Source organism: Anguilla rostrata, chromosome 4 (genome assembly GCF_018555375.3).
Source record: "Anguilla rostrata isolate EN2019 chromosome 4, ASM1855537v3, whole genome shotgun sequence".
NCBI classification, from domain to species: Eukaryota; Metazoa; Chordata; class Actinopteri; order Anguilliformes; family Anguillidae; genus Anguilla; species Anguilla rostrata.
This window is the reverse complement of record NC_057936.1, coordinates 51,281,825-51,306,880: the sequence shown is the minus strand read 5'-3', so window position 1 is coordinate 51,306,880 and position 25,056 is coordinate 51,281,825. Positions and strand designations below refer to the sequence as shown.

The 25,056-nt window shown below is 49.0% G+C and overlaps 1 protein-coding gene across 9 annotated transcripts in view; it reads left to right on the top strand.

The window, feature by feature from the left end:
- stau2 (staufen double-stranded RNA binding protein 2) overlaps window positions 1–21,886 on the top strand; it is an 84,091-nt gene extending 62,205 nt beyond the window's left edge. For 6 of the 9 annotated variants that reach the window (XM_064333096.1, XM_064333094.1, XM_064333100.1 and 3 more), the window contains 3 exons: window positions 19,207–19,313; window positions 19,425–19,457; window positions 20,427–21,886. In XM_064333096.1, the coding sequence (XP_064189166.1) occupies window positions 19,207–19,313; window positions 19,425–19,457; window positions 20,427–20,520 (234 nt within the window). In that variant the 3' untranslated portion in view covers window positions 20,521–21,886. The remainder of the gene's footprint in view (window positions 1–19,206; window positions 19,314–19,424; window positions 19,458–20,426) is intronic. The other 3 variants (XM_064333098.1, XM_064333101.1, XM_064333095.1) reach the window with 1 other exon arrangement.
- The last annotated feature ends 3,170 nt before the right edge of the window (window positions 21,887–25,056 follow it).

Sequence of the window (25,056 nt, the reverse complement as noted above, 5' to 3'; positions counted from 1 at the left end):
CGTTCTGAGCATGCTTGATATTTCCCTTTTACACGCTTGTGTGTGGATTCATGCGAATCATCTCTGAGACTGATGGTCCCCAGTGAACTGCGCGGGGCGGGGTTTGTGAGGTGATGCTTCTAACATTGGCACATCTAGATTTATCCTGGAGAACAATGAATGTCCTTTGTGTGAGTTTTCGGTTTGTACCCCAAGGAGTAATTTGGGATTGAAATGGCCCTTAACTTGATATGTGACACACGTCTTGCCTTTCTCTCTGTGTGTCTTGTGGTTAAGAGCTTTTCAACATTAATCACTGCGGAGTGCTTCACCAAAGAGCAACTTACTGTCAGTAATTGTAGGCTCACATAGACAATGAATCCCATTGTTTGTAGTTATCAACCGCTGCTGCCTGTTTCCAGAATTGAGAAACTCTCTCCGAAGATTTATTCATTTAAAAAAAAAAGCTTCATTTCCTTTCAGACGCTACTTAATTATAGGATTTATTTTTCTCAAGTGCAGCCCTTACTGATTTCAGTGGCTGAATCACATCAGTGTAAAATATGGCTTTATTGCGTAAGAGTTTTCAAAAACCAGTTTAGGCCCGTGGCAATGTTTTCTTTTCCCTCTTCACCTGAAACAAATGACATTTGGCTGTTAGGCCTTGACAGGGGTTCTCTTTACAGGGATCAATGATAACACTTTAGCTCTTATTATCTTATGCAAATGCCGACAGTCTTTGTTTAGAAAGGCTATTTTGTTTGCCTCCGCGAGCCTCTCTCATCTTTATGTAAATGGCCCTTTCTCCCCCCGGTCCCAGTCCCAGGCCCAGACTGCCCCGGGAGGGCCGCGTCGCGCGAGGCACAAGGAGTAAAAGCGGATTACGACTGCGGTGCGACTCTCCCCCCCCCCCACCCCCCCCACGCTGCCGGGGCAAACGGAGCTTTTGTTAGCGCGCCCGCGGCGCCGCAGCAAGGTCCAGATCAGCGCCCGTCGCGAAGGCGCGAGCGTCTCGGTTTCTCTCAGAGCGTCGGCCAAGGGAGCGTTCGCGCCGCCCCGAGAAACGCCGGCTTCCAGACCGCTCCGGTCTCCGCGGGCCGGCTTCCACTTCTGCGTCTCAGAGAAGCAAACGTCTGTCTGGGGAGAAAGAGCGGGCACCGGTGTCATCTAATGTGAAATAGGACGCAGGAAAACATAGCAGCAAATCTTGTGCTGGCTATTCATGTAACGTAAAATGATCTTTGCTGTTTGATCATTAGTAATAATTAGTTATAATTTTTAATTCAGTCTTGCTTTTCTTCTGTCTTAGTATGTTTGTACTAACATTAGTAACAATATATATTGCATAAATTAAAAGGAAGTATTTCAATACATACAACAGGTAGATCAATTGTAATATATGCAAACATCTAAATGGACATGTAGAGGGATTACTACTGTGCATTTTCTGTATTATTATTATTATTATTATTTTTTACAGATGGAAAATATGAAAAGAAAAGTAAATTGACAAAGGAAATACTAAGAGAAATACTTCAAGTGGACACACCCCCTTTAGGTTATTTTTGCCTATTTTACTGCTTGTTCATAGGCAAGATGTTCTTTTATGGTTCCGTTTTTATGGTTCACTATGATACGTCTGATACCGTGCTTCCGAAGTCTTCCGTTTCTGTCTACAACACTTAAGGTTTGTGCCTAGTTCAGAAACATAAAACTCAAGAAAACCCCCAGTGGTGTTATCAAGCAAACTAGGGGAAAAATGTGAAAGCCAAAATTCATTTGTCCTACAAATTATATATCCAGTGAAACATGTATCTGTTCTATTTTTAAATAGTCTATTCATTTACACTATGCCAGTGAGGAACTGGAAATAATTTTGATTGGCAATTTCATAGATAGATAGATAGATAGAAACATGAGCTATTGTCACCTCTTCCTGGAATATGTTGCCTTGAAAATATTAAACTCATAATTCTTCTGTGGGCTCATCACTTCAGTGAATGAAGTGATGGTTCAGTGTTTCCACTTACCAGTATTAACTGAACCCGTCTAGATTGAGTGCAGTTCGACAATTACGCATTCGTTTGAAATCAAGGGCAGTTGAAAGCCTACGGCTTTCAAGCTGTGAACGAGAGCCGCTCAGTGCTACATCTGTGTGTGTGTGTGTCAGTGTGTGTGTCTGCATGCCTGAGTGCCTATGTGTGCGTGTGTGTGTGTCTGTGTGTGCGTATGAGTGTGTGCATGTGTATCTGTGTGTGTGTGTGCGTGTGTGTGTCTGCACGTGTGTGTGCACATGCGTGTCTGTGTGTGTGCGTATATGTGTGTGTGTGTGTGTGTGCGTTTCTGTGTGTGCCCGTGTGTGTCTGTGTCTGTGTGTGTGTGTGTGTGTCTGTGTGTGTGCGTATGAGTGTGTGCATGTGTGTTTGTGTGTCTGTGTTGTGTGTGTGTGCATATGTGTGTGTGTCTGTGTGTGCATATGTGTGTGTGTGTGTGTGTGTGTGTCTGTATGTGCGTGCTTGTGTGTGCGTTTTTGTGTGTACTCGTGTGTGTGTCTGTGTGTGTGTGTCTGCGCGCGTGTGTGTATCTCTGTGTATGCGTGTGTGTCTGTGTGTGTGCGCGTGTCTGTGTGTGTGCGTATGTGTGTGTGTGTCTGTGCGTTTCTGTGTGCGTGTGTGTGTGTGTCTGTGCGTTTCTGTGTGCGTGTGTGTGTGTGTCTGTGCGTTTCTGTGTGTGCGCATATGTGTGTGTGTCTGTGTGTGCATATGTGTGTGTGCGTATATGTGTGTGTCTGTGCGTTTCTGTGTGTGCGTGTGTGTGTGTGTCTGTGTGTGTGCGCGTGTCTGTGTGTGTGTGTCTGTGCGTTTCTGTGTGTGCGCGTGTGTGTGTGATTGTCTGCGTGTGTGTGTGTCTGCGTTTCTGTGTGTGCGCGTGTGTGTGTGCGTTTCTGTGTGTGCGCGTGTGTGTGTGCGTTTCTGTGTGTGCGCGTGTGTGTGTGCGTTTCTGTGTGTGCGAGTGTGTGTGTGTCTGTGTGGTTCTGTGTGTTGTGTGTGTGTGTGTGTGTGTCTGTGTGGTGTGTGTGTGTGTCTGTGCGTTTCTGTGTGTGCACGTGTGTGTGTGCGTATGTGTGTGTGTGTCTGTGCGTTTCTGTGTGTGTGTGTGTGTCTGTGCGTTTCTGTGTGTGCGCGTGTGTGTGTGCGTTTCTGTGTGTGCGCGTGTGTGGATTTAGCGCTGCAGCCAGAAAGTAAATGTGTAACCGTGTGAGCGGGAGAAGACTTTGAAATGAGACGTGCTCTGGACATCACAGAGAAAAGCCAGCGCTGTGAAAGAGCCGAATTGATTTATACGAAGGCAGGGAGAGAGAATGTTTTCTAAAGCTGAAGGAGGGCAGAAGGTCCTCCATTAGTACCCTGACCTCTGATGGTGTGAGCAGCCCCTGTACCGGGAGGGGGGAGGGGGGTATGGGGGGAGGAGAGGAGGGGAGGGGGGGGACCCCTTTCTGAAGTCCGCGCTCTCCGTTTTCCCCGCCGAGCGGACGCGCTCTCGGCCTCCGCCGCCCGGCCGCCGCTCTGCCGCGCTCCTTCTGTTCCTCCGGACCCGCGCGGCGCTCGGACCCGTCGGGCGACTTTACGGTTCCTCCCGCGGCTTCTGCAGTCCCCGACGCAATTAGCTTCACCCTAATAAAGCAGGGGGGTGGCTGGTGTTTACCGTCTGTCGGCCGCGCAGTAAAACCCTCGGACCCGGCTCGGCCCGCCGCGCGCCAAACGGACCCGCTGGAGACGAGGGGCCCGCGGCGGCGGCGGCGGCGGGTTTGACGTTTACTGCGCCGCGGTCCTTACCCACCTTATGTCTGCGGCCGTAAAAATTCAGACAGGGGCGATATGTCACCGGGGAAGAGCCGGGAAATACAGCTGGAACGAAAGGCCCGTGTTTGTGGAGGCCGATGAGCGTGTTTGTCTTTCGCTGGATCTGTGACCGAACCGGGACATCTGTCTCCGTGACACCGATTAACCTTCACGACGAGGCGTTATGTAACCGCCGCCTCCTCTTATGAAACCCTTTCTGCGCTCGTTATTCAAATGCGTTGATATTTTATACTTCCTAATTCATTCGGGGAGTGAAACGCCAATTCTGCTCAGCGCTAAGCGTTGCCCTCGGAACACCTGCGAGCCAAGCCCTCCCTGCGTTTCCGATTCGCGGAAAGGGAGGGCACGTACCCAGATCGCGCTAACGCGTGGAGAGTAAACACAAAACACCGCTTTGTTCTGCGAAAATTGTTTATGAAACGTATTCGGTGTGTGCGGTTGTTAAAATGACCGCACGTTCTGGAGAGTCTGAGTCCCTGGGCATCGCGTTACTTCCGCGTGACGCGAAGGAGGCTCTTGCGGTTTCTCGCGTCGCGCGCGTCAGGCTTCGCTGAAACGCTGCACGTTCGAGGACCAGGAACATCGTTAAATCGTTTTATTCCAGCCCCAGACCCACACATCAGACCGTGAGCTGGTGCAAATTCAGTACTTCAGCAGCGCTTCAAGTGAAAAGGAATCTCCCGTTTTAGGTAAATACGTCTTATTGGTGATCTGTTTCGAGATTGGACGGCAGGTGACCATGGCAACCCCCGTCGAGTTTTCCAACATGGTTGAAGACCATGTAAAACGCGCGGGGTCTGGCAGTGGGCACCACCCGGGCGCCGGAAGGCTGGGAACTTGGCGGCGGTGGCGGCCGGGGGTTCGCGCACGTGGAGCGACGTGAGATGACCGCGGCTCTTCGGGGACGAGGCGCTCGTTACGCAACGCGCTTTGACTGCTTTACGGCCGTTTCCCTCGTGTGCGCGGGGCGGTGAAGTCCCGCCCCCGCGGCCGGGGGAGGGGGCGTAAAGCGGCGTCTGGCTGCGGGCCTTCTCCGGTTACGGGATTGGGTTACGGCGAGCTCCGCTCCCCTCGCCCCCCCCGCGTCCCCCCTGCGTCCCCCCCGCGTCCCCAGCGCTCCTCAGCAGGGGGGTACAGAGGAGCAGCGCTGGTCTGCTCCTCCAGTGGCACTACTCCTCACAGGCAGAGGGCTGTTAGCTTCTTAGTGGCTGAACTATGCCTGCATCATGAGCATGCATGGAGAACCCGCAGTACGCCTTTCTGTATACGGGCTCAGATTAGACCTAGCTTAGCGCTTCCTGCGTGTTCCTCGCCTCGCGCTGTCCACACACTGGACTGCGTTCCGTCTTTAGCAGGCGGGACGCACGCGTGGACCGTAGCCAGCGCTGCTAGCCCGGAGCACCTTTGACCTCACCGATGATGTATTTCCCTTCTCTTCTCTTGCGCTTTCCTGTATGGATCAGCGGAGCAATTACTGCTGGAACACGGGCCTTGAGAAATCGGCTGGAGGAATCCGGTGGTGCCCTCGGATTTATGGCCGCTGTGATGAAAATGACCGTGAGGCCTTTCGAGAAGCGGAATACATTCGTCTCCTTTTTGACCTCAGCTTTCGGGTCCTTTAATGTCCTCCATGAAGAATACCCTTTTTTATTTAAAGAGAAACTGTCAAACCAAACCATCAACTCTTCCTCGGTATATTGCTGTTTATACAAATTATGCCAAAGCACTTTACAGTGCAGTTTCGTGAGTAGGCCTTGACAGTAAGCTCTTTGATGCATCATTTCCTGGTCGGATCACTTCTCTGAAATGCACATCTACCAGCAAGCAATGACAATAAGTCAGCTTATTTGAAATACAGATTAGCACAAATATTTCAGTACTTAAGTGCTCAAAAGACCAGAATTGGTTGAGCACTGTATAGTGCTCAAAAATGTCTTCTGTTTGTTACTCATGGTCTGTAGATTGCTGCTAGCTAATGCTAAAACGTTTAAAGACATGCATTCTTACAAACTCTGATGGTCCTCTCAAGGGTGTTTTTTTTGTTTGTTGGTTTTTGCTACATTCTATGGAAGTATGGTGTGTTCTGAAAAGTTCTGGATGTACCTTGCAAAGTGTGTCCCCATTACATCTCTGATCTGGGCGTAGCTCGCTAGCTGCAGGTTTACTTCAGGGACACCTGTCACTGCTGTCCAGAGGTATCGTCTCCTTGTCCATCCATCGCATTAGCTTTTTTTCACGGTCGCTGTTGTCATCCATCACTGCATCAGAAGGATTTCTTTCTGAATTGCTCTCAGCTCTTCGTCTGTGCATTTTCTTTTGACAGCTCTCAACATCGTTTGCCTTCTCTTTAGCAGTTAGCTATTATAAACAAGAGACTAACCAGTATGCTAAGGCTATTAATAATATGATGTTAGGAAATTAAACTCAGATTATTAAATTTGTGGGAAAACTGTCACAGGTCATCTTCATGAAACTTTCTCAAAGACCGTTGAATAAGGAATGTTTACCTTTGTGCCTGATGTTAGCTTGTCTCAGAAAATATCTCAAATGTTTCATTTGTGCATCGATGCCGTGGGACATGGGGCTGATTCCCGCTCCGGATGAGGCTTATGAGGGAGAACTATTACAGTGCGTCCGTCTTCATGAAAATCGCTCAAAGCGAAGAGAAGTGCTTTACGCCTCAGCCGGACGGATTTTCCGGTGTTGTGATGGTATCAGTCTTTTCTCAGCTGGGGTGGTTTTAGCGCTTCAGAATTGCTCTCCGAAGCTCATGTTGACGTTGCGAGAGTCGCGTTTCTTGGAGGGAGCCGCAGGTGCAAATGAAAATGTGTAATGTTTTATGAACGCTCCCCACGCCTTTTTCACAGAACCCCCACTTATGTATTCATTGCTGTTCATTAGTGTCCTCTCTGTACCACCGATCCTAGTTTAATTACACAACTCATAATGTAGGAAGTTACTGCCTTTCCTCTCTACAACTCACAAGGTCGGTCTTTGCTGTAGGCTTACAGCACATTGGTTGCTCTCTGAGACCACCACTAGTTTTAACAAACAGTCATTTCCTGTCTGTATTTATTTGGCAATTATTCATAGTATTCATAGTTGTCTTCCTCTACCCTTTCTACCATATTCCAATTTTAGTCTCAAATCCTCTCTCATGCCTGATCTTTTGTGGAGAGCCTGAGGCAGGGCGCCTTGCACAGGAGTCAGCGGTATGTGCACCGGGTAGTAGCACATAGGGCTAGGTAGGAAACTGTGGAGCTCCTTTCAGACGCACAGAATAATCATCATTAGGCCACACGTTAAGCATTAGACCACGCATTAGCCCACACAAGTCCTGACAGGGCAGTATAGTCATACACATGTCATTCCAGACATTGATTTAGACAAAGCAATCTCATTTTGTTTTAGTTCAGAGTTCTCTTAAATGCCAGGAACATGTATTGTCCTGGCTCCAGCCCCGAGATCGCAGCAGGAGTTAAGCCGTCACAGAAAGGTCTTCCCCGTCGCGTGGCGAAGCGCGGTGACGGCCGCTCGCCGATAACCGCGGTCGCATTTGCATCCTTTCGCTTCCAGGCTTATCTCCGCCGAACGCCCCCCCTCTCTCTCTCTCTCCCGCTCCCCATTCGCAGCGAAGCGGCGGCCTTTTCTCCCCGAGTCCGGCTCATTTAAACGTGCTCTTTAGGGGGCTGGCGGTTCGGCTGGGAGGTCCGGGTGGGGCGGAGGTGATAGGGGGGTAGTGATAGACTGATGCCAGGGCCCACACACTCTTCCATCTCGCTCTGGTTATCTTTCTGTCTGTCTGTCTGTCTGTCTGTCTGTCGTGATGGATGACACGTATCTGACGGGAGTCCTCTTCTCCGGTGTCAGGGGTTTGAGAAGCTCAGAGAAACTCAGTCAGTCACTCCGCATTTCACCAGGTCATCCTTCCCCATACCCACATTTGAATGTTATCAGGCATACTAGATCAGATAACATCAATCCAAATCCAAACTCTTAAATGACATCAGCCATTTTTGCGCCCAGGAAACAGCTGTCGGAAAGGTTGCTACGGCAATAGCTGACTCTCCTGAGGCATTAAGCTCTCACTGCATTTTTATTCTCAACAGCAAAAGGAATTGATTATAGATGCACCTCATTACAATTCTCAAAATAATAATTATTCTCGCAATTACAATATTCTCTAGAGATAAGGCTGTGGTGTATAACACTATGGCCTTGTGTCATCAACATCAAAGTGCATGTAACTGTACAATGACTATACAAAGGAAATGCACAGTCACTGTAGAATTCTATGCCCTTAATTTGGGTAGATCTCATGACTGACACTGTTTATCCCCCCTCTTATGTTGCCAGTCAATCCTAGTTTCAGTCCCAGAAGGCATTGTGGTTAGGGATTCACACAGCCTCTGTCTGAGTGATACCGCTGGAACTCGCCAATTTGCTGGAAGTGCAGAAAGTGACAGGACGTGATAAAATGGATCCCGCCCCATTGAGACGCCCGTATTCTCTTTCAGCCCCCCCCCCCACGCCTCGAACAGATTGAATCTGGCTTTGTTTGTGTCGGTCTTGTCGGTGAGTCAAATCGTGAATGAGGTTCGTTTTCTGAACGATGTCAGTTCCAGTATCTCTGGAGGCGGTAGTCATGCATTTTTCATCGAGCCTGTCATGCTCATCTCGTCTTTGATGTATTTATTTGTCTCTGCTTACCCTAAAACCCTCGCATGTATCAGTGAACCGAAGGCATTTCCTTCTTGCCGTCTGTAGTGGGCAAGCTCCCATTTGGGAGAGCGAATGAATAGTCTCATTCCCTACAGGCACCTTAGCTTCGATTACATTATCGGCAGAGCGGCGTTCCTTTTCTCTGGGGTTTTTTTTGTTTTTGTTTTTTTTTTGGCCAGTTCCAGTTTGTCCCAGTACATTGTGTGTTTCTCTAGCACGATCATGGTCATTAATTAAATCTGCTGCAGCGATATCTTGAAAAGAATGGGATTCACATGTCTTTCATTACTGACAGCCTGATTCAAGTATAGTAATCTATGCTAGAAGACTGTTTTTGTCTCTTAGCATTATGTCAAATTTTAAGCAGTTCACTGGCCATATTATTGTTATTAAAGAGCCTATGGCAGCCCTGTATCCATAGATAGGGTAAAATGTCCTACTTATTCTTCCAGTTGGTCTTTCCTCTGTCTAACCTGTCTATGTAAGACCACAAATATGTGCCTATCAGCTCAACACTTTCTGTCTGATAATCAGTGTCACAGGAGAATGACCTTTTCTAATTAGTGTACACTGCTAGCATTATCTAACTATTTTGCATGGGGTTATGCCACATGCTAGATAGCACATCAGCATTGTTGTTCTGTGCCTGATGTATAATTTCCCTGGAGAAAGTCAGCAGGGTTTATTTCACCGCATTGAGATGCGATAGATTTTTACAACCTACGGGTTTTTGCGTTTCTCCTTCTCGATCAATGCCCTGCCGAGGCCAATTAAAACAGACCGCCAGCTTTCACTTCACACGCGACCCAGCCCGGTGCGCAAGGGTCATGCAGATTCCAGAGAGAGTATCTCCTGATTCCTTCCGTGCTGTGTTGAGGTGGGATTTCATAATCAGTGCGGTTTCGTGGATGCGTGCCGCAGGTCCTGCCGAGCCAGAGCCCTGACCAGTCCGCTCCGTCCTCCGGCAGGCTGACACGGGCCCGGCGGCGGAGCTCTCTGGGCCTGCGGCCTCTCCCATGTGGTATCTGTTTAGACATGGGAGGTGCCATCCGCAGTGTGTGCGAATGGCGGGAGGATAGAGCGGACCTCTCTGGCCTAAATGATGCATGACACGGCCCCTGCATTTCGCACCGTTATTTATGTCTTCCTATGTCGCGAACTCCCTTTCCTTTGGGGGGAAAGAGAAGACAGGCCCGTTATTGACTTTAAATTCTTGACCTCGGCCATGTGGAGGCAATATCTCGGGTTTTGTCAGAGGCCTTTGTAATTTGCTTATAAAATATGCTGGGCCGTACGGATCCTTTGAGTCCTAAGTGCTTTGAAAACATTTCCACGCACGTACTGGACGTTGCGAATGCCTTTTCAGCAGATTTGCTCTTCAGTTAATTCAAAATGTATGTGTCTGAAGATGCCTCTAACTTCAGAATAACATTGGTTTGTTTACCCATTTCATATTATCTTTATTGCGTTTTTCTTTATGCTGCATGGACATGTCTTATACTGTGTGGGAGCTGGGCCAAATGGCATTCCGACTCTTTGGCCGGATCAGAAAATGATTGAAAATGTAAATTTAAAATTCCGGGGCTTTCCTCGTTTGCGAAAGTTCACGGGGCTTTGTGTGTTCTGGGAGCTTTCCAAAGCCGGACCTTTAGGTCATCTCTGAGGTTGGTCCACTCGGAGAGAGGGCCTACATACTCAACGCGACGCTGAAGCGGATGCGTTCAGTGACTGGCAGTGCTCCTGCTATCACTCGCTGTGGCTGCTTTATTAAGACTAAAATCACAAGTGTACTTTTGCACCAGTTTGTCTTTTTTCTTTTTGTATTTAATTCAGACTGTGTAACCAAACATTTCCCACTGTATCTCTGTCAGGACCCTCTGAGCAGTGGGTGGTGTTTTTTATTAAAAAGTTAAATGAAATATGGGCAGTCCTTATAATTAGATTAATTATTCATCTCTGTTGGATAAGTAAGTTGTGGGTAATAATTTACGTGCTTTATCCAAGGTTTTAAATGTTTTGTTACAGCTTAGTTGTTTGTCCTAGTTTTATCATCTCCATTTATTACCTGTAACAGAAATCAGGAAATGCATCTCTCACTTTTTAGAAAATGGTGGGTGATGTAATCTAATCCTTTTCGTAATCACTCAAGGTTTCCTTGAAGTGATGTTGTCAACAGGAGAACAAGATTATTTTCATAAAAGTAATTGCTCGGAATGGAAATGTTGTTGACGAATCCAAAACCCCCGACCCGCGTCGCTCTTGAATCTGTTCCTTTGGAATCTCATCAGAGCTGAAAAGGATTTAAATTTAATGAAATGCTCAAAGCGTGTGTACCTCTTGAGAGAATTACCACTTTACAAGAGCTCATTGTCTACTGTCCACTGAATGTGCATGAGATTATAGTAAGGGATCTTTTAGAAAGGTTTGTATCCTGAGGGTATATTGGGACCGACAATGCTACATGTGTATGTAGAAAAGTTAGAGGAATATACAGATTGGACAGTATGGAATTCTACTATTAGCACATTGTACTTTGTACATTGTACATTTTATTGAATTTCTGCATAGTGTTTCATCTGACAAGACGGAAGCCTCTGGTGCAGACATATGACTCAATCATTTTAATTTGAGGCATACCACTCGCATAGATTTGATGAGAAAAAAGTAAATCATGTTTTCAGATTAAAAGCACTTTGTCTGAATTGCACTAAATTAATTTCAGTTCATTGGACGGCAATTTCTTTTCGCTTTATTATAATTGCTGGTGCAGGGCTGTGTTGGATGGGAACAGGGTCTTTGCGTAGTTACTATGGAAATCGTCGTTGTGTAACTGTGTAATAAAGGCGATAACGCTGTTACACAAGCCATGTCTGCTTCACTGACGTCATTACCTTTAAGAAATACCTTTACCGCTATAGCAGTCCATATTGCGAAGCTGCCAATGAGAGTGACGGGTTTGTTTTTTCTCCTAGCAACACGCTCTATTCCTGTTTGCTTCAGATGCACATATGCCTCTGTCTCCTAGAGAGGAATGCCTTTTTCCTCCCCTCCGAGTGTCAGCAAGTGACCTGAGATGTCTATTTTCGCGGTTGAAATCAGAGTGATAAAGACCACTTCGGCGTGTGCTTTCTGCACGCTGCAAACGCTTGGGAAGAGCGAGTCCTCGCCCCGTCTCTTTCACACGAGCGCAGAGTCACTCCGGGGGGTTCGAGAGAGAACCGATCTCAGCGGTGTGTAAGCAGACCCGGCAGTTCCTTCGGCCGGGCGCTCCCGCACACAAACCCAGGGCCGTCTTTTGGGAGAGTTGTTTGGGCGGCGGCTTTTGGACGTCCGAGAGGATTAAAAGACCTCGGCGCGGAGAGCAGGAGTGCTTACCTACGCAGCTTCTGACCCGGCGTGTCAGCAGTGGTCTGGCAGTCCGCTCCGGGCCCGCACCCCAGGACCGTGTCAGCAGTGGTCTGGCAGTCCGCTCCGGGCCGGCACCCCAGGACCGTGTCAGCAGTGGTCTGGCAGTCCGCGCCGGGCCAACACCCCAGGACCGTGTCAGCAGTGGTCTGGCAGTCCGCGCCGGGCCAACACCCCAGGACCATTGTTGAAGATGTGTTCAGTAAACGGGTGTGTGCCAGGAACCATGTGACCCCGGTGTTATTACAGCGCTCTCTCACCTGAGTCTCCCGTGCCGTAATTGGTCGCCAGCTGGGAGTTGTCACGGCAGCAGTGCGGGATACAGGCCCCGTGTTCAAACACTTCAAAGTGCATCTAGCGTGCTTGCCTTCCTGTCTCGCCTGTCGTTTCAATAACCTGCTTTTAACAAGAGGGGTACAGGAACACGCTGCGTACTACATAAGGGATTAAGCTCCAGTTCCCCCGAACACCCCCCCCCCCCCTAGGCTGCTCTATGACGAGTATTGCGCAGTCAACACAGTTTCTGAGAGCTGGCTGCGCAGACAGGGAACAGTTATCACGGACACTCGGCTAACGGTGTTAAGGCAGTGTGGAATGTGGCGCGCTCAGAAACCTGTCAACGCGACGGCGTGCAGCACGTCGCACCACTACGCCGTGATCTACGGCCTCCCGCCGCTACTCTGCGCAGCGCGTGCGTCACACTGCCGATCTGCAGAGCCCTGCGCAGACAGGGCTGAGCGTGGGTTAATGAGTAACCCTAATGAGAAATCAGCCTAGGCCTACACCATGGCAGGGAGAGAGGGAGACTCCAGGTGCATCCTGGGCACAGCTCTGACACTGTGTGCGAGCTGGAGCCGAAATTCCACACCTCCCTCCCATCGGGCCCGTCCTCTGGTGCCATTTCACAGCCCGTTGAGCCCGGGGCCTGTGGCGTGTCCCGTCTCCAGATCCTCTCCGGGCCGAACGCCCGGGTCTCCGGGGTTCCAAACCGCGTCGTCCAGCGCGGCTCCTCAACGCGACCGCTTCACCGGTGTGAAATACGGGCGGCGGGGCAGGGCGAGCGGGCGGTGGAGGGGGGCCCGGGATCCCCCCCCCCCCCCCACCCACCCAGCGTTAGCAGCTCTCAGCGAGATGCTCTGGGGTCCCGGCGGAGCTGCAGGAATGCTACTATCAGTCCTGCTCCGCGGCTTTGATGTGGGGGGGACTGTCAGGTTTATGGGACTCTCTTCCCGGTCTGATCTCACATTACCGCCGCGCAGCAGAGAGGCAGTGGCAGCTCCCTTTTATACGGCCTTTTGAAAGCGCAACAGCTTCCCACCAACAATAACACCGTCCAGGGCCCGCCCCTGATTAGAGAAAACACTGCCGCCGCGGGAGTGCCTGTGTGTGGGTTTCCCCGTTCGCGAAAGTAACATTTGCTTAATGGCTAGGCTGCTCTTCACAACCAGCTTTGGTTTTACCCTCATAAAATCGACCGATCGATCAATCAAATAATCAGTTGATGAAATCAGTCGTTTATGTCTTTGTTTTACTGTAGAACGCAGCTGTTGGTTTTCGCTGTTCTTTAGGAGACTTTGACAAATGCAGTTTGAGTGGTGCTTTTGCTCACTGTCACCATAAAAAGCTTCTTCTTATGAACAGTAAATTTCGGCTTTTGGCAGACGTGCTTGTACAGCTGGATTATATTACTGAAGCAATTCAGGTTAAGTGCCGTGCTACCTTACAGCAGTGCCCCAGCTAGGAATCAAACCTGCAGCCATCCATAACCATCCGACAGTCTCTGAGCTGAAAATCTGTTCAGGTGCTTTTCATCAAATGTGCCTTTCCACCAGTAAATAGCCAGTTGAAAAGCAATGCTTTTGGACTCTTCATACTTATTGGATGGATTAGGAAAGCATAGCATTGAGTGCACCGTTAGTGTGTGCATGCACGCACATAGTTTTCTTACATTTCTGATTGCAGTGTGCTTTTTGCCCTGCCAAAGATGCAAAAGGAGAATCTCATCTCCAATTCAAAACGAAGGGAAATGCCTCCGTTCGCTGCTTTGTTCTCTGGAAGCGAGGTGGCGACAGAAACATGCGATGTAGCTGCGATCAGACGGAGGCAGGAAGCCGACGGTGAGGACTTTGGAGAGGATTCTGAGCGCCGCGAAACAGGGCCTCTGAGTAATGAAAGGAGACACTTCCCGAGCTGAATTTTCCACGTGAGTTAAGACCGAAAACTCCAGCCTCTGTGGGGTGAGTCTCAGGTAGGTGGGTGAACGTAAGGAAGCGCGGTGAAGAGAAGAGGGGGATGGAGTCCGCTCGGAGAACCGGATCACGCTCGTCTCCAGCCTGGAGTAAACCTGTCACGCACGCGCTCAGCCCGGGTTGTGATGGATCCCAGCGCCTCCCGACGCCGCGGATCCCGGCGAAGCCTCACCGCTGTGATTTACAGCCGCGCGTGATGAACTGCTCCCTGGCGTCGGTGTGAAATGCGCTCCCAGCTCGCTTCCACCTGCGCGCTCTGGTTCTGCTCACACGGCCTGGCTGGGAATGACCTCTGTGGTCTGCGTTATTAATCCAGAAACGTTCCGTAATTAAATTCAGCGTCCCTCGCCGCCTCCGCTCATTGAAAATCGAGCCCGCAAAGCCGTCACAATGTCAAAAAAAAGACGCTGTTACGAGTTTCTCTCAGAATCTGCCGCAGTCGTGGTGATTTTTTTACACTGAGGTTTTTTAGTTGAAGTTTTGCGAACTGCAGGCCACATTTGTCAGGCGTTACCTGTCGCAGGATGGGGCGCGTGTTCTCCTCGTACCCTTGGTCGCTCGCGTCAAAGCCCGTAGTTGATGGCGTCCTTGCGGGATGCCGGTGATGAATGGCGCTCGGCGAGCGTCGTGCCAGTCTCCAGCCCCCCCCCCCAGCCCCCCGCACACTGCAAATAGAGGGGAGCTGAGCCGGCCGATTCATCACCCAAACCACCCCCCCCCCCCGAGACCAACCAGACCCCCACGTGGGTCCAGTCTCCTAGGGGAGAGCCAGCCGTTTAGCAAACCCGCTCAAGGAAATGAAAATGCAAGGAGGAAGACCGTTATGAGCTCGCCGGCCATGACTGAACATCGTCCTTCCACAAATATTCCCCCTCTCTCTTTGCGGAAACATAATTCCGCCGTGTTTTCCCATTGTCAGAATTCTGCTGTGTTTTCCCATTGTCAGAATTCTGCCGTGTTTTCCCATTGTCAGAATTCTGCTGTGTTTTCCCATTGTCAGAATTCTGCTGTGTTTTCCCATTGTCAGAATTCTGCTGTGTTTTCCCATTGTCAGAATTCTGCTGTGTTTTCCCATTGTCAGACTTCCACCCGGTTTTTCCATCCTTTGAACTGCAGCTGAATAGATGAATGAAAGCAAAAAAAGCAGCGAGTGTTGAAGTATTTTAAATTTTTGCAGACCGATCCCTTTGGTGAATGCTGGTTTGTTATCTATAGGGGTGGGGAGGTGGGGGCGGGGGGGGTGCGGCAGGACAGCTTCATTAAATCGGGCCTTTAAAAGAGTATGGGGTATCACTGGGCCCTTGCGCAGTTCTGTTTTCTCAATGACAGAGATGGACCACTTCCAGGTCCATCCGCTAGACTAAACATATCTCAGCGTGTTGATCTCTCAGACGGTCCCACTTCAATGGCCACTTTATCTCATTAAAAAAATAATGATGTAATTGCCTGATGTTACAATAGATAGCAGTGTATTTATCTTAGCCCGTGCTGTTTAGTGATGTGTTGCCAGTGGTTTATCAAGAGCCTTTCTCACGGTTGAGTAATGGTGTTTATCCGCACTACAAGAAGCAGATGTATGCCGGTTATTTATTTAGAGACCCTCATTCTATATACACAACACCGGTAATCGTACTTTTGATTACAGTTAACGGAAGATGAGAAGACAGATATTAATGTCCTTGGTGCGCTGACTTCCGCACCACTATCTATCAAGGTCAGGTTTAGTGGACATCAAAACCGAACTAATGAGGTTCCACCTCGACTTGCAGAACGAGTGCGGTTAGCTGAAGTGACAGTACACAGACGTACAGATAATGGATGTAACGTGAAAGCTGTGTCCTTATGCAATCTCAAAGTCCTGTGACTTCGGAATGCTAGCTTTAAATCTAGGAAGGATATTGCGAAGTTAACTCTGAATCGTGTTTTGCTTGAGTGCAATGAACCGATTTGCCTTTAAAACCTGAAATGGAGGGAGGTTTATGTCTGGTAACTATACACTGCATACCAGAAATGATTTAGAAGGCTCCGTTCTATCTGTGCCTGTCCATTATAATGTACAGGTGAGTGCCAGTAGATATAGAGCAGTGTTTTTAAGGATTTAAATGGTTTTATTTTTATTTATTTATGTATTCTGCAGTTTGTAAGTCGTCTGTAGTATTGTCTGCATACCCAATGCGTTGCGTCATAAATTGCTCCTGTGTGCAAGCGAGCGCGTGCAGTTGCATGTGTAACATTTAAAGAGCACGAGCAAAGTTCAGCGACAGACGGGACGAAAGGGTAGATTCCAGATAACATATTCAAAGAATGAACTTAGGCGAGTTGACGAATTCAAAGAGGCTCGTTTCTCCGTCAGGCGGTGAGTCACAGCCGCCATTCAAAGGTCTCCCCTGTGAGGTTAGACCCGGCGGAGATCTGATTGCGCCATCGGCGTGCGTCGCTAATTAACGAGGCTAACGCCGCCCGCGAGGCTGGGCTCCTGCCTTCCCCCTGCCCCCCCGTGTCCGCTGGTGGCCCCCCCGGCCTCCTCTGGAGGACTGAGGTAGCGGCCTCTTCCTTATCGCGCGTAGCGGATAGAATTAGAGACTGCTGTGTGCAGGCACGCGCTGCTGTGTTGGGAAGGGGTTGCGCTGGAGGTCTGTGTCGTTTGGGATGTACCGTATCCCACAGGCCTTACGCTTTTGGCGCAGTTCCTGTCTTTTGGCCGCGGGTCCGACGTGGCGGTGCTGTCCCGTTCTCATTCAGCTCTGTGAAGGGTTATCTGCAGCCATCGAGCTGGCGTGGCACCGTCTGATCAGCCAGCCGACAGAGAGGGGGCGGCTGTTTTAAGGGAGCGCCTGTCAGGAAGGGCAGCGAAACGGCAGGGTGGAGAGCGTCGGGCGGTAAGCGACCCTCTCTCTCTCTCCCCACCGCTGGGCGTGCCAGCCTCGGGGGTGCCAGCCTCGGGGGGTGCGTGATTGGGCCGGTGTTTGATTCCCCGTTAACTCTGGCCAGGACCGCGCACATCTGCCCCGGTGTCCGCGACCCTCCCGGGCCTGGGCCGGTCCTGCGCGAGCGAGCCGGGGGAAGGGGCGGTGGGGGGCAGTGGGGGGCGAGGGCGGGGGGGGATTGAGGGGGGGGTTCTCGGCAGGACCTCCTGTCAGCTGCGAGATTTATGTCATCTCCCTCCGTCCCGAGGAGCTGGCGGCCCGCCCCGCACATCTGGACTCAATTGGCAGGATGTCGGAGCGAGCGTGTCGGGCCCCTCCTGGGCCCGGGCCCGGCCCAGGCTGGTGCGGGACCAGGTGTCCCTGCCCCTACCCGTCAGCCCCGTCTCTCTCACACCCCGCCACGGGGCACACAAATCATCTTTATGTCCTGGGACTCCGCATCGCCCCCCTCAGCCGGAGAAACCCGGCCCTCCTTTTACCCTTAAATGGCCAGACAGCCGTATGGATGGTGGTGAGCGTGCACACTGCTACGCTGCTCGTTATCTTTTATAGGAGTTTTAAAAACATTTGTGCCGCTTAAGAGAAGAACATTAAAGCCAGATTATATGCAACTACATGCTCTGTAAATAATGAAGACCAACTGAACAGCTTTCCTGATAAAACAGGTTATACTGACCCTGTATGAAAGACATCATGGCATTGAGAGTGATCGTAAAGCACATTATCATTACACCTACGAGTTAATGGTGTTCGGTTAATGAGCTGGGTAGACTTAGAAATGGTTTTATCAGACGCAGGGAGTTGATAAACAGTTCATTTTACCAGATTTATTCTGTGAAAACTTGTAAATGAGCTGTAAGGAATACAGCTGCAGTGCCTATTTTCCATTTCAGTCTACAATGAACGACAGTATTTACATCCTCGTGGTTTATTGGTTGTATTGTTTATTAAGTAGGCTAAATATGATTCTACTGATAATAAATAACACGCACATGTTTCATTTCAGGCAGGGCTCTGAAACTCCAGTCCTGCAGCTTCTGCAGGTTTTGTCTGTTGGTTCCCTTTCAACTGCAGCCAACTTAGGCATTGGAAACAGTTTGGAAAGTTTTAAGGACAGTTTAATAAGCTTAAACAAATTATGCACTTCAGCGATGAACACGCAGTCACGGTATTTCTCCAGGTCTGGAGACGTCCTTGATTTGGGGTCAAAGTGAATTGTTATTTAGCCTGTTAGCTGTAACCTGTTCTCAGCGTTCGCCATGTGCGCTTTCGTAATTCATCCGTTTCCGCGGTTACGCGTTTTTATTGGCCGGGATTGGGGAATAGCCTGTTTTAATAGAGCCGTTCGAATCGGAGGAGAATCTGACCGTCATCAGAAACCCCGGCTGTTAGCTCGTTCTCTCTGATGTGTGTCCAGGCCCCTATTTGTTGCTGTTGGTTTTGCGCAGCGAATCGTTTTTTTTTTTTGGGCGGAATCAAAAACAGTTTTCTGTTCCAGTCTGCGGTTAGCTGCGCCATGTGCACACTCCCTTCCTTGACAATGGGAAGGCTGTCGTGTTGTTATTTCACAGGGAATAAAGTTTTTTAGGGAATGAACCTTCAGCCGTTCCCCGACAACCCTTCTTATAGACCCTCTCCTAAACACGTTGCGGTCAGCTCGGGACGAACGGGAACTCTCGCCGGAGATTTGCGGCTTGTTTATTAGCGAGGGCGCCGTGACGTCGGGCGAGCCTCCGTCGCCGCCGCCGCCTTGATGGACGGCGCGCGTCTGCTTTCGGGGTAAACTAGAAGAACCGCCGCTCGCAGAAAACCCCGTCAGGGAAAGCGTCCCTCCCCTGCGGGGAAACGAGAGCCCCCGGCACAAAATGGAAGTGTTTACTCAAAAAAAACCCCGCACGGCAACGCACTTAAAGGGAAGGGACGGCCAAAGACAACACGCGACGGCCGAGAGCCTCCCGCTGGCATCCGGGCTCGCCATCGCGTTGTTTGAAGCGCGGCTGACGGCTCACAGCGGTCTCGCCGTCTGTTCCCCCCCCCGCCCCGCCCCGCCCCCGCCTGCAGGCTGCTCTAAGTGCCTTGAAACAGCTGTCGGAACAAGGACTGGACCCGGCGGACGGACCAATCAAAGTAGAGAACGGGTCGCGGGAGAAATACGCGCCGGCTGAGCTGTGAGTATCGCTCATTTGGGTCGTTAAAAAAAGTGGGAATGTCAGAATAAGTGAAGATTAATTTCTGAATATTTTTGTGCGTTTTAACTTCTGTTATATGGCCTTGAGCAGTGATGAGGGATGCCAGCTTGGATCACATTTGAGGTCAGTGCCTGTCTGCTTTCAGAATCGTTACCCTCCTCCTCACACGCACACACACACACAAGCAACACACAACACTCACTCACTGGAAACCTGCATATGCTGTTTTACATAATTTCCCATCATAATAACTGCTGGTTTAATCATTACTTAGGTAGTCTTCAACTATTTATTCAAATTCTTATTAACATATACGCCCGCACACACACACACACACACAGAGCCACACACACACTCTCAGCCACAAACATAGGTGCATTTAAATGTGTCTGTTAAATATTGTTAAATTTGTTTGGGGCTACACGCATGTGCCGTGTCCATCGCATGTGCTGGGCTTCCATGAACACACCCTCACACCCCCAGTGTAGGTCCCAGCCCGCCCCTGTCCCGCCACGCCCTCGCCGCGGACGTAGACGTTTCCGTCAGCGGCACTTCCTCCGGCGTGGCCCCGCACGCCCACCGCCGCTCGGGCGGGCCGCTCCCCTCCCTTTCCGCCGCGGCGCGTTGCCTGGTTACCGCTCGGGCCGCGGCGGAGGGGCAGCCGTGGGAAAGGCAGACACCGCGCCCGTCAGACAAACGGAAACGGCGGGCAGGCGAGAGGAAGTAGCCGCGGCAATTAGGCATATTTTCATAGTAGGCGTGCCTGGGAAAGGTTACGGGGCTGTTTTCTTAAGCAGATGACACCCTCGGCCAAGTGAAGATGTGCATGCGGGGGGGCTCTTCACTGTGCGAGCAGCTCGCACCCGCACAGGCCGAGGGGAAAACGTTAAGTCTGCTTTGCTGTTGATTTTGCCATAACGCAAGCGCTCGGGCCGCCGCGTTATCTGAACGTAAATATTTTTTCCCCTCTTTGAAAAGCCACCTCTGGTGATGACCTTCGATCCCGAGGTGGCGTTTGCGTATAAACATGTCTTCTGCGATGCGCTGGCCCCCGGGCACTCAACAGGGGCTCTCCGTGCATTCGTCTTTCAGACAAGCGACACATCTGGGAGAGAGGACGGACAATAAACAGACTAACTCAGGCACCACCGCTCAGGACTGCAAGGATCCAAAGGCCGTCGTCTAGGAGCTCCCCCCTGCCGCCCCCCCCGCCCCACCAACCCCCAACCCACGCAACCACGGCGACCACTGCATCCTTATAAACCTGTCAACACGCAATAGGGTGTACGTGTACCAGGAAATGACTGACTAAATGCCATTATTTGAGTCTATGTGAAGACAACACTATCCTAACACATTACATTTGTTGATAATTTATACGTAATTCCAGCAATTATCTATGAAAACAATCAGTGAATGAATTAATGCATGGTACTGTTAAAATAAGGGAAATTTTAATCGAATATACATAGAGAATTTTCCCTTTTGATAGATTTTTTTTTTTTTCGGTTTGTCACCCTGTGCCATGGTTTAAAAAATGACAGAGAAGGACATCATGCCATTGATTGAAAACAGAAAGGTATAGTGAGGAAGAACACACTAGCACAGCTTATTTTTTGTGGTTTTCATTTCTTTCTTTTTTTTAAATTACTCTATGAATAACGATGCTTGAGTATTTAAAGATTAACCAATGGCAGTGCTGTGAAAGTTGTAGTTGTTGTCTTCATATATAGTCACCCAGCTTACCTTTTATGCAGACATTAAGCATTCATATATCTATATGGATATGTATGGCTCGCAGAATACCATATGCAAAAAGAAATACTGATAAAAATAAGATATATATTGACAACAAAACTAAAATTGTTTGTGAAGTTAATGAACCGATGTGAGAAGTATTCAGTAGAGGTGCTCTATCCTGGATTAGAAGCTGGGGTGGCTGATCTGGGTGAACTTGTGCTCGATGAGGAGCACCTGACCTCTAACATGGTCTCCCCCTAGAAATAGAATTACTAGAATGGTTCTGGTTATTGAGCAAACTGAGGAAAGCTAGAGCCGGGCGGCCATATTGAATAGGATTAAACTGAAATATTTTCTTCAAACTAAAACGTTACTATTCTGCAATAGAAGCTGCTGCGATTCTAGAATTGCTACGCCTTGTGTGTGTATCCTCTCAGGATGGGATAGGGTAGTTTTAAGAGAATAGTGCTTTTGACCAGGTCTAGTAAATCTATATCTATGGTTTTTCTCTTCTCCGCCCAGTTTTGTCAAACACATCTACACCCATTTTGTGTGTTGTATTGACCCACCAGTGCATCAACTGAGTGTTTTTAATGACTGCATTCGGGCCCACGACAACGTCACGGTGGAGTAGCGCATTGGACGTTCACGAGGAAATCATGGAAGAAAATGTCTGAAGAAAAAGGGTTTTCAGCCTGAACAAGCTCAGTAATGAACAGGATCTCATCTGACTGTGGATACATTGTGTAATAACAGACTGTCTGTTGCTGAAATGGCCAAATGCAGTAAAACCACCTCAGTTCATGTTGAAACCTTGTGCTGTGATTTATTTCGCTGTCAGTAGAGCCTGCTCACCACATAAAAAAATTATGTATAGCACACTCTGTGCTTGCAATAACTAAATAGACTCTGATTACAAATATTAATATACAAGTGGTAATTTATCTTATCAGTAAAACATGCATTTCTTGCTTGATAGCTTAGGCTATGATGAAGTGGGTGGAATAGCTCCTTCAATGGACTGCTTAACTCCAGATTGCAGAATGCAACTTGCATTCATTAGTGATCACTGTGTAAAAAAGCAAAGACAGTCTTCAGGTGGGGTATGAACGTTTACTGTATATTTATTCACTATGTGAGAGGACCGAAGTGTTTTCTTTGTAGTTTCATTGTTACTTGTTGAATCATCACTCCATTCAAATTGTGGTACAAATGGTGAATGTATTGACCAAAATTAGAATAACTATTGATGTGTGTCCCATAATAAGCCAAAAGTTGAGGGAGCACAAGTTCCTCTGTAATACAATCTGTGTTTAAAGGAAGGATTTGTGATTAATCACACATGCTTAACTACTCGTATAGGACAACAGTCTGAACACGTCAATATGGAAATCATAGGGAAACCTTTGAAACTTTTGTATGAAAAGCAGATGAATTGTTCTTGCTGCCCTTTCCCATTGTAAGGCAAGACTCCTGAATAGCTGGCATCAATGAGGGAGCAGTCCTCTATTAAGCTGTCACACTCAACATAGGTGCACATAACAGGTGCACAGTTTTTTTTCTTCAGTGCAGCTTAGAATGAATACTGATACTTCAGAAGGACAATACCTGCTTATTTAGCTTACTAAAGTGGTTATGCCCCCCCCCCCTTTCCAAAATGCTGAATATGCTCATCAGTTTCTTTACTCGATGAGATCATTTTCATCTCGAACACAGCCTGAAACTCCCACCAGTTCAGCAGTTAGTTTTCAGTTGACCGCTGTCCAAAAGCAGCCGTAGCTATGCAACGACACAACAGACCTTGTCATCGGTTCCAGATTTACATGAGTTTCATGCCGTGGGATATTTTTCATTCCCTCTAAGGTGAACATTCGAGCCGCTCGATTTCTCCACATACTTTGAGAGAATACGGTATCATGTCAGTGGAAGTCGGGGTATTAAATTGAATAGAAAGCTCAGTTCCTTCTCTTGGAACCAAACCTTTAGTCATTTTTTATTGCTGAAGTTGTAGTGTCCTGGCAAACATGGAATCACGGTATCAGCTGTGTCTTTTCTGTTGTTTCTTTCCTCTGTCAAAGATGATTTGATAGTTATGGCCAGCCCTGATGGAGTCGGCAGCAGTAAAGGATGACATCGCTTTAGTTGTTGCTGAATAGAGACATTCCCATATTTGGAGAATATTTATACCACATGAAAAGATTGAGGTTATGTGATTATTATTTGTTTTTTACTTATTTCCTGAACAGGAACTATAGAATACCGTACAATGTCCCTTTCAGATGACAATGGAATTCCAGAAGGAAATGTAATAGTGTGTGGTGCTCCCTTTCATTGTGAATGAATGAAGAAAGTGGGTGCCAGGGGCTTTTTTTTAAATCCAGTGCTATATGTTGCGTAACAAGGGATTTTTCTATACTTTCCCTTTCTTATAGAGGTGCTGCAGTTATTGTGCTGTTAGACACCTGTCTACAGCCACACATTTATTTACTTTAGCTCAAAATGTCCCCTGTGAACAGTTAGTAAGACTCCACTCTGAGTGTACATAAGAGTACAATGAAGTGAATCATGCTCTCATCTGCCAGTTTCTTTTACTGAAGGGGGTGGGGGAGGGGGAGTGGGGGGGGGGGGGTGGTAGGTCAAGGCAAAGGAAATGAAATAACTCATTCCGTAAATCCCCTGAGTCGGAACACGACTGAAAGTGAAAGTTTCTCCGGTCGAAAGTCTCGCGGCTTCGTACGCTAGCGCGCGGGGAGCACTCCGCGTACCGTGACTCGTCCTCGGTGCCGGGGAGAGAGAGAGAGAGAGAGACCGTGCGAATTCCGGGAATGTCTTCTGGATGCGCTGGGAAGCCGGGCGTTGCGTGCAGACGGCTGGCCCGAGTCGCCAGCGGCGTGTTATTTACTGCGCTCGCCCGCCCGCGCGTCTGGCCCCGCCCCCGCCCTCGCTCCCGGACCCGCAGCTGCACCGGCGCGTCGGAGCGATCGCTGCGGTTTTTGGGTCCTGCTCTGAACGCAGCGCTCGTCTTCCCGCTGAGAGGGCCCACGGAGCGTTTATAGGGGATATCACAACTCCCAGCAGGTTCTCCTCCAGTCTGGGGGGGCTGGCGGGAGAAGGGGGGGGCCGCCACATCTGATTCACATCAAGCGAAACAGTCGGATCCCTGAGTCGGAGTCCCTCACAGGGCCCACCCCAGTTTAGGGGATTAGTGAAGAGGATTCAGTTGGTAAGGGGAAATTGAAGATTTCCCCATTCATCTCAACAAAGAAAAGCCAATGTGTTGCTATTGTTTAGCATTATGCAGTAATCTGTAACATAAAATGGTTCCCAGGCAACGACTGAAAGAAACTAATAAGCCCATATTGTAATGCTGTGCCTACCATGACAAGTATGCTTCAAACTGTATGTTTCAGGATGTATGTCGTTGGCATTGTATTCCTGTATTTAAAGGAGGCTGTAATCCATGAAAAGAGAGGAAAAAAATCAATTTGGCTGAAGGGATTGTCAGAGATGATTAAGTACAAAGGCCAGCAAAAATTGATTTCGCCACCTGAATTATGCCATATCGACCGTCCTGAAACCTCTAAATTAGTGAGGGGAATTTGAGAGACCGGGAAGCGCTGGCAACAGGGGCAGCCATTTGAAGCCCTAACGAATAATCGGCCTGACACCCAACAAAAATGCCGGGCTCCTTGGAAAAAGCTGTTCATTCCCCCAGCAATACGTTTGACCAATTTGTTTCCTCTCTCAGTGGGGCATTTCATTTAGCGGCCCTCGCTGTTCCAATGAGAGCGCTATCAGTCTCTCCCAGCGCACCGCTGACGCTCGCTCGCTGGTGGTCAGTGGCTACTGAAAGACTTTAAGCCTTCGTGACAGCTCCCCCCGCGTTAAAGCTAATCCCCCCACCAGACCACTTCATCCTCCTGATTAGTCATGCTCCAGGAAATCTGCGGAGCTGGAGGCAAAATTATTGATGCCGCCAAGC